We start from the raw sequence: 16,668 nt of genomic DNA on the forward strand, positions 1-16,668 counted from the left end.
AGAATGTTTAAATACTTAAACTTACTATGTGGATTCTGCTTTTTAAAGGTTTGAATACTTCTGAGTACAGTCAGTTTCAGTTTTATCTCGTGTGACAACTGGGAGGCTGTTCTGAGAACTGAGGGTTGGTAAGTGGTTGTGCTGGGCAGAACAAAAAGATGCAGCTCCTTCTGTTTTTACTGCTTGCCCCTCTTCCTCTGATTTGCAGGTGTTCAGAGGGACAATGGATAATAATTGTATGTATGTTAGTGTTCATTTGTGCTATACTACATTGTTATATAGCATTTGGATTACTTTATGGACTAGAAGTTTAAGACAGCAAGCACTACTGCATCACATGCTATTTACTGAAAAGAGATAAGATTGTTGTCTTAAGTTTGCAGGAAAGTACACGAGATTTTAAAGCAGGCGAAAGTATTACTGATCAATGGGGGAGAATGGAATCCTCATTTTGGATTTCAGTTCGTTTACTTTGAGATACAGAGCTCAGCGGTAGTGTCACTGAAATCTTATTTTTTCTAAGGAACTCAACTGCTGTACTACCCATACAAATTAATTATCTCATTTGTCTCTTCAACCATAAAGCAGAAATAATTTCTTCACTCCTATTCACACAAGTATTTTTTCACTCCTTACTAATGTTGTACAGCTAATTAATGTAGTTTATATACTTTTCAAGAAGCATTATGTTATCATTCTATAAACAAAAATGAAACTTCTTAGGCCTCCCCTTACTGTGTGTATTTTGTTGTGTTTATCTTTGATAGTATCAATATGAGGATCTTCTAAGTCCCAAATCCGTATGGAAAGATTTAATGTTGAGATGAGTATCATAGCAAGGTTGGGTGTTGATTTGGAATATTGACTACTCTCAGTTAATAAATAAAGTATGCTCAACAAAACCAGAGTCAAAAGCAGTGAATGGTACAGGATAAGTCACAAACAGAAATTGATGTGTGTTTGACTTTTTATAATTGCTTTAGGACAAATGAACAGAAAATGGGAAGAAAGACTGAAGAAAGTGGAAGAACGAGCATCTTACTATGAAAGAAACCCTCTTCCTACAGTTTATAGACCAAAACTGTCCAAACCCTTTCTGCCATCCTCTGTTTGGAAAATATTTTGTCGTCAGGCTGAAGCTTTCAATTATGTAAAAACCTGCAAAGAGGTAAATGTCTCTACTCTTTAAGTACTTTCAAGGTTGAACTTGATTTGAAAGCTTAGTTGACAGTAAAGTATCAGATTGCAAGATTTTATTTTTTTCCTTTTTTGTTTATGTGTGGTGTTAACCTCTAACAGTAAAAGTGCTTTTTGGTAACATTGTTGGCAAGAGAATGGGAAGGTAGTGAGATTTGAGTAGGAAGAAAGAAAAAACAGGGAGAAAGAGAAAAACAAGAGGCAGAGACAAAAAAATATAACTCTCCAATGGCATCAGCGTGGCAAGTTCAGATGATAAACAATGACAAGCCTTATTGTGGCCTGGAGACCTTATTGTGGCCTTCCAGTACCTTAAGGGGGCCTACAAGAAAGCTGGTGAGGGGCTTTTTAGGATGTCGGATAGTGATAGGACTAGGGGGAATGGATTAAAGCCAGAGATGGATCAGTTTAGATTGAACGTTAGGAAGTTCTTCCCCATGACGGTGGTGAGACACTGGCACAGGTTGCCCAGAGAGGGGGCGGAAGCCCCATCCCTGGAAGTTTTTAAGGCCAGGCTGGATGGGGCTCTGGGCAGCCTGATCTAGTGGGGGATGTCCCTGTCCGTGGCAGGGGGATTGGAACTAGATGATCTTTAAGGTCCCTTCTAACCCTTACAATTCTGTGATTTTATGAAATAAATGTTATGCAAAATGTTTTCATTTACTGTTTTCAGTTCTCTGCATTTAATACTTTTCAAATTGATTGCTGGGGTTTCTTTCCCACTGTTTTTGGTGTTTGAGTAATCTTGACAGTCTGTTTTCCAAAATGCACTTTCTCTAGCTTGGCAGTGCATTTTTTTGTTTGTTTATTTTTATGCTGCCATCGTATCCAAATGTTCCTTTCAGGACATTTTCCTTCTACTGTTAGACAAACTTGCTGCTGATCAGAAAAAAAAGTCTTTACAGAGAAAATAGAGTTTACATTAATGCATGGCAAAGAAAAGCTTCAAAATTTTCCTCATGTAACTGAAGTCAGAATGATGTTCTTAACTAAAAACAGATGCTACTTGGGTTGAGAAGGGATAAATGATATATTTACAGTTTTCTAGTACTTACTAACCTTTGACCAAACAAATAAATGACAAGTAAGAACTTCTGAAGACTTTAACTGGTTCTTTGAATAAAAAAACCCCTTCAATGTTTCCATTTTAAAAGGATGTTCATGTGTTTGCCTTGGAAAAGAACACACAAAGTGGACAGAGGTTTTACCTTGTGACAACATATAAAGAGCTTTGGTTTTATTACACGTGAGTATTTGAAGAGGTACCCTATACATGATGACAAGGCAGCAGTGTGCTGGAGATACTGTTACCCAGCGGTAGCTGTTACTGGATCGCTGTCCCCAGCAGCCGACTGCTGCGCTGACGAGCACAGAGGTGCAGTGGATGTCTTGAGGTTTCATCTTGGCCTTGGGGGAAAATCTTCATATGGACAAGAAAATCTATTCTGTAGTGAGTTTCAGCTTGCTTTTGAGGTGCAGTTGGCCATTATTTCTTGTGGATTAAGGACCCCGTCTACTGAATTTAAATGGAATAAGAGTAGATATGCATTCACTCTTGGCTTTTCTCAGGGGATCAAACCAACACATGACACTAGCATATTTCTATGACTAGTTGTATATCAGTTTAAATGGGCATTAATATAAATGTCTGGTTAGCGATTTACGGTTTTTTATTGGTTTGATGGAGTTTCAAGTAATGACAATTTGACTCTGTGCTGAACTCTTTATCCCAATTTTTGTTTTACAATAAAACATTTGGTTATGAAGTAAAAGAAACATAAGAATCAAGTAAACTTGGTTTGTTTTTCTCCATTTGAAAATGTGAATGATTTTTAATTTGCTTGGAAAAAAGTCTATGTAATCTCACTTTCAGTGCTCAAGACGTGAGTGATAGTAAGTGTTCTACTGTAGTTTCATCATTCTCTAAATTCTCAACAGCATTTCTATCAACAGTATTTATTGTAAGACCTAGGGGGATGGGGAGGAGAATATTTTACAAACAAATTATAGGCCAGACAAATATCTGTGTTGTTATTAGATGCTGAAGTTAGCAGCCCGATAATGCTTTGAAAAATTTGTAACTACTTTTTTAATATGGGCAGTTGACTGAAAAATAAAAGAATATTTAGGGCTTGTGGGATCCTTGCTTGCTAATGCTAAGTCCATATAATGCTTATCATGAGAGGTTGTGATTTTTGTTTTTCCATAGGAAAGGTTATAAAACAAGTCTTATGCATTGCTACGAAGTAATTCCTGAAAAAGATGCTTGCAAACTTTATTTTGATTTGGAATTCTACAAACCAGCAAATCCCGGTGCAGATGGCCAGAGTATGGTTGCGAAGTTAATTGAGGTAAACTGAAGCAAAGTCATGTTGTAGATTAATACAAATTTGTTGTTGGTTGAATACAAAAATCAAAGTACCACTTTTATCTTGGTTATTCTGTAGCAAAATGAAACAGAATTATAGGCCTAGTGGTTACTTCTAATGAAGTAAAAAGTGATGTTTTAATTAAAGCGAAGGTTCTCTCTTTAAGTGAAACAACAAAATGTTGGAATGCTTGATTCACTGTAGGTTTACTCATACAGTAAGTTAGATTTTGCAGGTTGTTTTATGTGCTCTGTCACCACAAAGCTGTAAAACTGAAGGAGTGTTTAGGTGTTCCTCAGAGTAGCATCAATAAAAGTTCCATTCAGATATTCCCCGGGTCATTTCCTTTGCCACCTGGTGCAGTCATATATCAAGGCTTAGATAAATGTCTCCAGAGATTGTCTTCAGATGGCCTTTCGTTACAGTTAAGTGACGATGTGGAGAACATCAGATGATGGCACTTATCAATTTGGTACCTAAAGTTAAATATCTTTGCTAATTATCAGTTTTATAAAATAGTGCAAATTTCCATTTTATTGCAAATTTGGGTTAAAAATTAGCTGCACTGCACATTCAATTTGACAGGCGTGGAAAATAAAGTGGGTTATTAGAATATCTTCTGGTCCAATAAAACCTCTTTGTCGGTAGCCATTTGTTTATAATACCTTCCGACACATGTCCCTAGCTAGAAAGGAAATAAAAAGATGATTGAGGTCATTCCTTCATAAAGAAGCCGTCCTCGATACAGCCTCTCGAGGGGTTTGCTCCATTGTGGATCAGTTCTGAAATCTAGAGATTCCTCAGACTGAGAACTTTGGATTTGCTGGGTGGGGGATTCAAGATGCTAAAATTCTAAGCTTCCAGACCCTTAGGTTCTGAGTTCATTACATGAGTAATGACAAGTTTAGCTTATAGAAGGTTTTTAGAGCCAGACATCTTAATGTTTTCTGCTTAGTTGGTGTTCATTGGGTCGTACCAGTGAATTAGCTAAATCATTACAAGTGAATTGCGTACCAACCCTTTCTGTCAGGTAGCTGCTGTCTTCCGTCCTAGGTGAGCCTGCGTCACAGACACTGTCACTGTGGGTGCAAACTAAATTAGTCTCTGACCTGAAAAGCTGTAAATCTGCTCAGCTTACTGCTGTTAGCATATTCAGTGACTTGTTTATTTCAGGAGACACAGTCTGTGTCAAATTTGTTTAAAATATGCTGTGTTTTGAAGTTAAATTGTATGCTCAAAATGAGAAAAAAAACTTGAAAAAACATGTAGAATCTGCATTTGTGTTAGCTTTTATAGATGCTGCTATTGCAAATGCTAGAGAAAATAGCCTAATTAATGTTTATCTTTTCAGTTTGTCAGCCAAAAATTAAAAGAATTTTATGATGTAAATTGTTCAGCCAAAGATGTCTTGAATTTAGATTCCAGTACTGATGAAAAATTTAGTCGACACTTAATATTTCTACCCCAAAAGACTGTATTTAAGGATAATATTCATGTTGGTAAGTGTGTTTTCCTCTTACACCTAAAAATAAAAGGTGAGGTTTTGACTTTGTACAGTGGCATCTCACATCTGAATGTTTGTTTTAATAGGATTATATGTGGAAACATACGTATTCACAGCAGAAATTGCTACCTATTTCTATTTTATTAAGCCTCATTATTATTCAACTCATCTTCCTTTTCTCTATAATTAACATTCATGTTTACAAAATGTAACTTTTTTTGTGCCTGTATGTTTTACTAACAAAACGACTGGCAAGACTGGTTTTTGGCTTGAAACTTGTTTTACAGTGTAACTCCTTAATTTTCAGGTTAATGTCAGTCTTAACAATTAAATCTTTGATTATTAGCTCTAAATACAGCTGGTTTGTGCTCAGCAAGGGTCAGAAAGGCAGGACAAAGACACTTTCAAACCACTTGTGCAAAAACATGACTAAGAGAAAGTCGAAAGCAATTTTAATTGTTGATTTAAGTGGGAATTTCATGGGATATGACAACTGCAACAAAAAGAACTGCCAGTTCAGCATTTTCTTGACTCCACTTTTCATATAAGTACAACAATACCTCTCCACAGAAGTCTTTTGAACATACTTTAAAATACAGTTTGTGAAGCACTGAGGTGAGCATTAAGAAAAGCTAATGTTGAAATTCGTAATTTCTTGTGTATGTACTCTGCATGGTGTGCAGTAAAGCAGGCTTCTAGATTCACGTGGAACAATGAGGGCACAGTAGAGTTTCAGCTGGGTTTTGTCTGAGTGAAGCAGGAACTGATAGAAAACAGCTTGCCCAGTGGTGGAATTAAAATCTCTATCAACCTACAAATGCAGAACTTCTGAGGGGGTGTCCAACTTTATTTAACTTTAAAAAAACCTGTTTCTCATTCTTAGGAGCAGTGAATCCGTGTCCCTAAAGCTTTTGAGGAGTAGCTCCCATGGCAGGCTCAGCAGATTGTCAAAGTTAGAAGCCAATGCTTATAACATTGTGTGCCAGCCCCAAGCGTGACACAGAGCAGTTATTTCTTATGTGACACCGTGGTAACAGCTACAAACTCCAAAGACTTAAATGGGATTACTGCAATTTTTAATTCAAAAGTATAGTCTTTAACAACTTTGACATTATAAAACTCTTAAGTAATACATGGATGATAAATAATTTGGTATGACAGCAGCTGTAGCCTGTGAGGTTGATAACTAATTACATTAGTGAGTTCTCCAAGTAGAAGCTTGAAGTGTTTATTCTAGCCCATTGGTTAAATGTTCTGTCTCCACTGTTATGTGAATTTGACATGTTTACAGTCAGACTTAAAATATTTTAAGAGATTCATGTATTCATGTTCTGCCTTTACCTTTTCAACAAGAGGTTGAAGTCACCATAAAAACTGATTTATATTTGAGATATGTAAATTTCAGCATTAAATTCATGCATGTTACCAATAATATTACACTCTAGACTTTTCATTAATGCATTTTAGTAACCTGCTTGACAAACCTGGCTTAAAGTGTATTAGCTTTGTACTTTGTGCAAAATGCTCTGCTGTAGCAAATAACTACAAATGCAGGTAACGTCATAGAGCAATTTCTCAGAATCTATATGAGAATATGTGTATTCTTTGAGATGATAGGAAAGATTTTGTCTAACATTAAACAAAAGGGTTAATATATGTTTCGGACCCATTCAAGAGTTGTTTCTTTTTCTGAAGTTCATTACTGTAGTGTTCTGTAATTAATAATTGTTTAGGATGAGTTAGTACTATTTATATAGGATAAACAAGAATATGAACTATCACATCTTGGATGATACTTTCACAAGCAGTTTATGTCAAGAGTCATGCACAAAACAAAGTGTGTGGTCTTAAATATGATGAAAAACACTTAGTATATAATATTTGCAAATACAGGGACTGAGTTCATTGCTCAGGTAAGAAAGCAGAGATCATGTAGGTCCACAGAAAAACTGGAGATAAATGAATTTACATTGATCTACACAGTTGACAAGTCCCAACTATAAAATACAAAATACAGTCAAGAATCAAAAGTATGAAATGCAGGGTTTGGTTCCCACATCTGACCAGTTAGAAGAAATGGGAAGAGAGAAAAGAGATGTGTGTGCAAATGATAAAGAACTAACTCCCAAAATAACCTTTTGCTGACAGAACCCTTGCTATTCAGACACCAGAGTGATTATTACTTAATTACAGACTTTAAAAAAAAAGGAAGTAAACTTTTATCATAAGTGAAATAAACTTCAGTTCTGAAATAGGTACGTTTTTTCCCTGAGCTGAAGATCTGTTTCATAACTATTATAAACGTAAGAAATTCTGTGTGCACGTTTGAACATGCAGGGTTAAACCGCTGTCTGTGACTATGAATGGCTCGTGTGCCTCAGCAGACCTGCCCTGAGTTATGAGGATGGTGATACTTATGCTCGATACACTAAGTCATTCTGCTGATGTGTAGCACAGGAGGAGCTGCATTTCATATTCTTTCAAGTTCTTCACTGAAGTTTCATCCAACAGCTGCAGAGTCCTCCTTGCCAGTATTCCCTCGGTTCCATAGTTTTTCTTCCACATCTGTATTTATTCTATTCTCTTCTTTACCCCTGCAAGTAATTTGGCCATGGTTTTTGTTTGTCTGTCTCTGGGTACCATCTAGCAGAGCCTGGAGGTACAGTGGGAGTTGAGTTATTATACTGGAAGTTTGAAAAGTCATTACAAAATACTTTTGTAAAAGTGATTTGTTGTTTGAGTAGACTCTGGTCATCAGTTAATACACCTTGAATCTGCTAGTAAGCCTTTATAATGATTCTGAAAGTGGAACTGGGGAAAGCAGTGGTGAGAGGGGAAATCACAAGCTCTTCAGAACTCTAAATCTGAGCTTGTTGCTGTTATCACATGCTGTCATTAACTACTGCAAAAATATTCATCTAAATGATTAAAAACTACCTATATTTAGATAAAAAAGTTGTGTAATAGCAAACCTATAGAATGCTTTATTCACGTATTGAAGAGTTTCACTAAATGGTACATGAAATATTAAGTGTTCAAACTACATTTTATGAAGGACCTTGATGCCTTTATTTTTTTAATATATCACTGTCAGTAGCAAACTGGTCCTACCTTAAACATTTAAGTCTTGCAATTAACAGCCTAGTTCATGCTAAGCTAGTATGAAGACCCAAACTGAATGTGTTCAATAGGTTTCTGACACTCTAGTGGAAATTTCAGGTTCACACAGACTTCAGTGCAAAAGTCTTTGTTGTATTAATCATTGAGATCATTTGTGCTCCAAGCATGGGAGCAGCTTGAGATCTTGTCTGTCAGAGGCTTTAATCATATAGGTGTTGTGATGGGTAGGAGAAATTCTTCTGGAAGATACCAAAGACATTTATTTCAAGTTTGCATTTCTATCCAGGACTTTGAAAATTCCCAGACTAAATTCAGAGATAGCCTACGCATTTCAGTTTCATTATGTTGTGTGTCTTTCTAACGAGGAGGTGATTGCCAAGCCATCTTGCTTCTCAATTCTCTCTGTTCTCAGTAGTAAAATTGCAAAGCAGAAGATTGTGGCTGTATGATACAACTAATATTTTGGTGTCTGTTGTTGTGGGTTTTTTTTAAAGAAGTGAAAATTCTTGCCAACTCTCTGTTTCTTAGCTATTAACCAGAACTATTTTGTACACTGTGCTGGTCAAAAGAATTTTTATTAAAATCCAGAAGGGGAAGAGAAAAAAACCCACAAACTCCAACCACTTCCACCTTGGCTGGTTTGAAAAACGTTTGCTCAGAAACTGTTCAGTTCTTTCTTGACTCATAAATGACATTATCTGCTTTTGGGTTCTTTTGTTTTTAAGGTAACTTTGTGAGAACCATCTTGCAGCCTGCCATAAGGTTAATAGAGAGTAAAGCTGCTGCCATGATTCCCGAAGAAGGAGCAGAACATGTTTTCCATGCAGAAACAGTTGGGTTAGCTGGTTCTCTTACAAACCTCACAGCTGTCGAAGGGGCTTCCAGAGGCTGGCCAGCCAGCGGACACAAAACAAAGGATATGGAAACATCATACCAGGGAGAGAATTTGGATTTTTCTTTTTTAATAGTAAATGATAAAGAAGGCAACAAACAACTTTTTGTGGATCTAGGTAAATATAAGAAGTGCTTTTAAACCTCTTTGGGATGCAACAAAAGTTAAGAAATGATACGTTCCTTAGTCTTTGGTTACGGACAAGAACAACAACAGTGTTCTTACTGTTGTCCTAATGGTCAGAATTGAAACCAAATAGAGTGCATCCTGAAACAGGGATCATAAATGCTGGCCTTCAGAGTCTTGGTTCATGAAACTTTCTGTATTACTACATTTAATTATTTTGTTCTGAAGTTTGAAGACTCCCCAGTTAATTTTGTTCCTAAGGACTTAGTGCTCCTATTTGGATTAAGAGGATAGCATGTATTGCACTTTTGTCATTTCAGTTGAATTAGAAGCTGCCTAATTAGGGAACAACTCTTGCAGGTGTGGCCTTCTGTATTGTTCTGCATGTATGAATTGAGCCTCCTTCCCCTGTTGGAATGGCAGTTGTTAGGTTTAATGACTGAATAACAGAAATTTTGGGTTGGGCATTTTGTGGCCCAGCTGGGCTTAGCCTATTCATGGTATCAAAGTGTTAAAAATCTCAAGGAGCGCAACACCACTAGTCAAACTAATGTGTGACAGTTCCACCCCTCTCCACCTCTATATCTGGTTTCTCTGCTTTTTTACCCTCAATGAAATGAAAGTAGCTTAGCATGCTTTTTTTACAGCAGCATGTGATGTACTTGAAGGCTTTATCTTGTTTTTTTTTCTGACTTCTTTGAAGAACCCCCATATTTTCAAATTCTCTTCATGGAATTCAGGATCACTTTTATTGCTGACTTCTTCAGTAGGTCTGATTTGTTGAAACATAATCCCAAAGTTGTCCCTAAAGTAGGCTTCTCCATTACTGATTCAGAAGTATTATGTTGTACCTACTGTTCAAAATTCCATCAAGTTTATACATGAACAGAAATTAAAGAAAAAGAAGCTGTTTACGGTGTCACATTTTAAGAATTTCATGTTAGTCCCCCCAAAATTAACCATAATTGGTATGTTTACACATTACCTCAAAACTGGAAAGCTAAAACCAAAATAGCTGGAACATCATGAGGCTGCAGTGATGGAAATGTGACATTCTGCCTGTATGAGTTCTTTTATCTTCATGAAAATTAAATGCAACCCACAAATAAAGCAGCCACCTCAATAAATTTAGTTTAGGCAATGTTTAAGGTACCTATCCACTGTTCTGTTTTTTGTTTTTGAGATGGGAATTAAATTTTCCTGATACATGCTTCAGCCAAATGGTGTCTAGTCCACAGAAAACAAAAGTCTGATGAATACGATGTCCTTTCTGGTCAAAATAATTGTCTAGCTTTTTATGCTCAGTTGTATTTCACAAAGTTAATTTGAAAGCATCACCTTCTTTCGACTAGATGATCTCTAGAGGTCCCTTCCAACTTCAACAATTCTGTGTGATTCTTATACTGCAGGGAAACTTTTAACAATTATAAAGTCAGAATGATGAAAATGCCTAGGTAGTGGTGGTGTTGAGGGTTTGTCTTAATCCTTCTATAACATAAAAAAGTACATGTGTGCATAATCTTGCTTTGCTGCGTTCTTCTATAGGTTGTGAGCTGAAGTCAATAATAGTTGTTATCCATTCCTTAGACCTTTGTTGGGTCTAAGGAAAATAGTTTCATTTACAAGTACTGATTATCTTAAATCCTAGCCAGGATTGTTATGTTGAGAAATACTTGTTTTCCTGTAGGAGTTTATACAAAGAATAGAAATTTCCGGATGTATAAATCATCAAAAGCAGGAAAAAATGTGATTCTGAAAATAGCAGAGGATAATCAATTCCTCCCTAACTGTGAAGAGAATGTTTCCATGGAAGAAGCATATTTTCTTTCTTCTCTGATCTGCAACATTAGGTAATTATTTAATTATGGTGGAACTTGAAAATATTTTCAAGTACATAGTTTGGTGATTTTTCTCCTGCAGCAGTTATGAATAACTACTATCCATGGGCAATTATTTCTTGCAGATTGTTACAGTTTAATTTAGGAGTTTCCAGTAGAATTCCTTGGGTTTAAAGAAAAAAATTCTGGGGGCTCTTTACCTATGTTCAAATGTGTAAAGAACACAGAATATGTGGTCCAGCGTCTGAGTTGTGCCTCATTTCTCTATACACACTCAAAACACCAAAATGTAACCATTAATAAGTTTGGATGGATTCTGTATAGTTCTGAAAGGAACATGTTTACTTGCATACCAGATTTCCTGTTTGGTACAGGTACCTCCTTAGAATGAATACTGTTACCTACAACAAGGAAGTTTTCTTGCCCTGCACTGACTGTTATCTTAAGATGATCCTAATCATTACTGCAGCAGGAAGAAAGTTAAAATGGTGCATCCATCTGTATGATATTATGTGTAATATTTCTATTAAAAATATATATTTGTTACGACTTCAGTTTTTATATCCTGAAAGGTTCATTACCCTGAACTGATGCCGGTGGCCCCATAACATAAATCGTGTGGTGTATTCAGATCATCAGTATCAGCCGAATCATAAATATGGATGAGAAATGCTGCTGTGTTGAATTTAGTCTTCTGTGATCATAAAGCTTCCAGCTAGTAATAAGGCAAGGGAAAGTAGTTCATTGTAGAGGAAAAAAAGAGTAAAGCTTTTCAAAGGGTATATATATGCATAAATATTACATCCAGAGCAAATCCTGCTGTAAGAACGTGGCCCAGCTGTCTTTAAATGCCTGGGTCCTGGGATTTTTGCCAGGAAGGATTTTGCTGTTCTGGAGGGGGAAACCCTGCCCTCTGCTGCTGCAAGTCAGAGGAAACAGACTGAATAAAAAGTGCTACAGGGACAGCCAGAGGTGACACAGAGAATCACAGAACAGTGAGGCTGGCAGGGACTTCTGGAGGTCATCTGGTCCAAGCCTCCAGCAGGGCCACCTACAGCTGGTGGTCCAGGCCTATGTTATGTTACACCATACTATGCTGTGTTACAGTATGTTGTGCCATGCTACGTTACGGTGTAAGAATCACACATTTTCCTTTGTTTTCTCTTGTTTCTTCAGAGTAGGGGCTGACACAAAAATTCTGTCATCTGGCTTTTCAGAGGATGAGAGAAAAATGTCTGCTCTTCTAAACAGTAAAACTACCAGAAGCAGTAGAGGTACCTCAAGCCTTTTCTACTATAGAAAAAAAAAAACCCCAAACTATTCCTAAATTAGATGTATTGTGACTTACAGACCTGCTAACCCCTAGGAGGGCTTCTTTCCAGCCAGCATTCTGCAGGAGGCAGAGTACAGCTGTGCTGAAGGACGCTCTGCAGCACATGAATGCCATTTACCCTCCACACCAGCTTCTACGGGTGTTGTGCTTTGTCCCAGCTACCTCTATACCTTGGGGGGTGGGGGACAGCAGTTTAAAGACCTACAGGGAATTAACAGTGGATTTATCCTTGGTTTTATTTAAGGATTTGGTGCGATTCATGCCCGTTTTTTGTCTATGGTCTGTGTGATGTGTAACAGCTTTACCATTACATACTACAGTGGCAAAAGCCATAAACGTTATGTATTTGTCTTAACAGATTCTCTGGAAGGTTATCAGGCTTCGCCATACCCAGAAATTGATTGCTTTGTTCGTTCTTTAGTTAATAAAGATGGGGTACAAGGAGGTAAGGACCACTTTACTATTTACAAATCGAGTGTTCTGCAGCAGTATTTTAAAAGAATTAATTATTTTGCCCCCAGGGATACGGCGATGGAATTATTTCTCTCTGGAACAAATACTCGTCTATGATATTTCTGGTTACCGTTGGTGTGAAAACATTGGACGAGCTCACAGAAGTAACAATATAATGTATGTTCTCTAACTATTCACCATTCACTGCTCAACTGTTATTCTGTTAAAATGCTGAAAAACGCTTATGGCTAGAATCAGCATCTACTACAATTTCTGCTCTCGCTCTGTGGGGATACAACACTTTTTTTTTTCCCAAAAAAACTTTTTCTTGCCCCTAAATTAATGTTGTAATAACTGAACCTGCATTTCTGATATTTCTATGAAGTAATCTTCAAACTATTTAAAATACATTCCTCAATATGCTAACATAGAAGTCAGACAATGTTAAATATATTAAGTGGTACTATGCTTTGATGCTTCTTAGCTAGAAAGCTGAACAGTCAGAAATAAGATAAAGAAAACAGACCACTTTTACATCCATTTACAGTGCATCTTAAATCACAGTCTTAGGTTATTAAGATGACAAAGGTAGTTCTTGCCACCACTAAAGTCAAGATGAGTTTTGCTACTGACTCTGTAAGGACTTGGGACTTCTTACAGTTTTAGCAAAATAAACGTTGAAAGGTCAGGGGTTTTAGATCACATTAGAATTGCAGTATATCGTTAGTAGAAATATTTTAACTTAATAATTCTAGCTAACATTTGAAGTAATTGAAAGATAAGAAAGGTATTTTTAAGTATCATAAAATCCTAGAATGTTTGGGGTTGGAAGGGACCTCTAGAGATCATCTAGTCCAACCCCCCTGCCAGAGCAGGATCCCCTAGGGCAGCCACACAGGAACGTGTCCAGGAGGGTTTTGAAAGTCTCCAGAGAAGGAGACTCCACAACCTCTCTGGGCAGTTCCAGTGCTCTGTCACCCTCACAGTAAAGAAGTTTCTTCTCATGTTGAGGTGGGACTTCCTATGTTCTAGCTTACACCCATCATTCCTTGTTCTATTGCTGGGCACCACTGAGAAGAGATTGTCTCCTTCCTCTTGACACCCACTCTTGAGATATTTATACACATTAATAAGATCCCCTCTCAGCCTTTTCTTCTCAAGGCTAAACAGCTCCAGTTCTCTCAGTCTTTCTTGACAGGAGAGATGTTCAAGTCCCTTGATTATCCTCATAGCTCTAAAAACAAGAGTATTAAAAAAAAAAAAACCAACAAACCAAACACAGCCATTACCAGATGAAGATGGTGTTTCTCAAGGAAGTTGCTTGAATCTTGGTGTTTCTAAATGACAGCTGAAAAAGCTGAGTGTTTTAATCAGTTGACAGGAAACAGTGATTTTATCTGGCTTTTATAATGGAATCTTCAGTAACAGTAGCGTCAGAATCCTACAGTTAGGTCCCATATACTAATCTTACTTTGACATTTTCTTCCAAGCTTAACTAAATTTCGCTTTGAATGTTAGTCTTAAAATAAATATATTTAACTTAAGCAGACTTAAGTTTATTGAAAAAAAAGTAGAAGGCTGCACAAGAAAACATATGTAATGTCAGAAAGCAGTATCTATAAATGGAGACAAACAAAACCTGTTCATTTAGGGTCAGAGTTTCTTACTGTATGCATTCACTGCACTTATGTACTGTTACTAAAAACGAATTTATTTCATTCATAGGATTCTGGTAGATTTAAAGAAAGAAGTCTGGTATCAAAAGTGCCACGATCCAGTCTGCAGAGAAAACAACTTCAAATCACAAAGTATGTATTCTGTGATTTCAAAGCAATTATACATAATATTTTTTGGAATGTTAACTTCAAATAATGCCCTATGTTTGATTTAGGTTTTCCATTGCCACCTAGGATATGTCTGCCTTTTCTTTTTAAAGAGGTATGTTTTTTGTCCTATCGATATGCTAAAGTTCTTGTGAGCAAAGCTGTCTCTGGAAATCACTGAAAATCCCCACTAATGCATAGTCTGTTGAGCTCTGGACAGTAGTTACACTGGTACAGGATAGCTGTATAGAGCAGCTCTGCTGGTGCCATAGGTCCGTATATTAATTTTTAAGTTCAGCAGCAGATCCTGCACAAAAACTGTCAGCACAGATAAAGCAAAGTTACTGGAATAGCCCAACTGACCCAGGACTAAACACTTTCCTCTATTTTGGTCTGAACAGCAGTTCCCAGTGCATAAACCACAAGACCCCTGCAGGTACAGAAAGGAAAAACTGCCAAAGTTAAGCTCTGTGCTGTGCGTGTGTGACTATGTGCTGGGCTGGCTAAAATAAAAGCGCTCCTTGAGTTAGGGTCAAGTTTTAGTCAGCGACGCTCACATTTGATGTCCACTTAACTCCATTTTTGTGTATTAAAGCAGTTATATTAACCCACGTGGGTAGAATATTTAAATCTAGATATAATATCAGGTCAGTTTAAGTGCTGAAGATAATAGTTTTTCCACTGAGTATGCAGTTTTTAAATATACACCTTTTAAACTTCATGCCCCAGGATGGCACATTAAGCTCTATTTCAGCCAATTGTCAATACTTGCTAGTGGTATTTCACAGAAAGTGTAATTTGAATGCAGTTTCAGATCCTGACAGTATCTTTAAACAGACACTAAAATTACTTCTAACCTTGTGTTAAATAGCTGTATCCAATGGACTATACTGACGGTTTACTAGAAAACTAGGAAATTTCTATTCCTATTAAAATAGGCTTCCACAGGTTAATGTGGCTTTAAATTGATGTGCTGGAAAATGTGCCATGTTGGCCAGCTTTCTGTTGCATCTGTTTTACGTGGCAGCATGAGCTTCAAACTTTCAGCTTAGAGTGTTTAAAGGTATGAAGACTATTTTCATACGGAATAAGTACTATACTTGTCTCTAAAAGGAAGAAGAGTATCCACTGATGGATGAAAGGGGGAACACAGAAGAAAAAGTAAAACCACATTCTAATGCATCAGACTTGTCAAAAAGCTCAGTATCTCTACAAGAAAGCTTGTCTCAAGACTTCCTGTTGTCAGACAGTGACTGGGACAACGCAAACGATGATGCCTATTTCCTAGAAGTTACTGAAGATGTGGAATTAGCTGAAGCTGCAAATGATAGTCTCAGTTATGCCATGGAAGAAATTCCTGATGAAGTTCTTTTGGAAGCTTTAACGAAGCAGGACCCATGTAACAAAGGCAGCAGTTAACCACAGAGCTGACTAGCAAACAGACTGCTAGCAACGATGCCTGTGTGTTGCACGCCTGCTGTGAGAGATACTGCCACGTAGTTCAAAAGCCGTGAGACAAAGAACTAACTGCTACCAAACAAGTATCCTCACAACCAGATGATCTTCAACAGGCAGGAGATCACGGATGATTACAAGGGGGCTGAAGAGTACTGGACCAAAAACTCATCACCAATGCATCCATTAACACTCTCTGCTGCGTGTTTTCCATTTTGTTACTTGTATGTCGAAGTTTTACTGATAAGCCAGGTAAAATATATTTCTTTACTTCCAGAAATGGGAGGAAATTATTTATTTCAAGTGCAAATTTAATAAAAAGATTTGTCTATTAATAGTCAAACCAAAGTCTGTGTTCTCTTTTAAAAAGTATATATTGCTTGCAAGAGCACATTAATAGCCCAAGACAAAAAACTGACATTGTTAAAAGAGCACAGAAAAGCTTTACTACTGGAATTGCTATTTCATTAATTTCTGTCATGTTCTAAGTAAATTCTCAGACTATTTGACAGTAGAAAGACACAATCTGTGATTAAGTCACTGACTTCTTTTAAACAT

The 16,668-nt window shown here is 37.0% G+C and overlaps 1 protein-coding gene across 1 annotated transcript; it reads left to right on the top strand.

The window, feature by feature from the left end:
• Positions 1 to 988: 988 nt before the first annotated feature.
• On the top strand, positions 989 to 16,074 carry PRIMPOL (primase and polymerase (DNA-directed)). Its single transcript, XM_009866260.1, has 12 exons — positions 989 to 1,168; positions 2,352 to 2,443; positions 3,407 to 3,548; positions 4,918 to 5,065; positions 8,916 to 9,200; positions 10,896 to 11,058; positions 12,223 to 12,320; positions 12,738 to 12,824; positions 12,901 to 13,009; positions 14,558 to 14,640; positions 14,724 to 14,770; positions 15,769 to 16,074. Exons 1-12 carry the CDS (start codon positions 989 to 991, stop codon positions 16,072 to 16,074), a joined length of 1,740 nt encoding a protein of 579 aa, XP_009864562.1.
• The last annotated feature ends 594 nt before the right edge of the window (positions 16,075 to 16,668 follow it).

Source organism: Apaloderma vittatum, unplaced genomic scaffold (assembly GCF_000703405.1).
Source record: "Apaloderma vittatum isolate BGI_N311 unplaced genomic scaffold, ASM70340v1 scaffold13433, whole genome shotgun sequence".
Lineage (NCBI taxonomy): Eukaryota > Metazoa > Chordata > Aves > Trogoniformes > Trogonidae > Apaloderma > Apaloderma vittatum.

Coding starts and splice junctions, on each gene's coding strand:
- PRIMPOL (XM_009866260.1), top strand. CDS start 989: ATGAACAGAAAATGGGAAGAAAGACTGAAGAAAGTGGAAGAACGAGCA. Junction 1,169..2,351: donor ATGTAAAAACCTGCAAAGAG/GTAAATGTCTCT, acceptor CCATTTTAAAAG/GATGTTCATGTGTTTGCCTT. Junction 12,321..12,737: donor AACTACCAGAAGCAGTAGAG/GTACCTCAAGCC, acceptor TTGTCTTAACAG/ATTCTCTGGAAGGTTATCAG.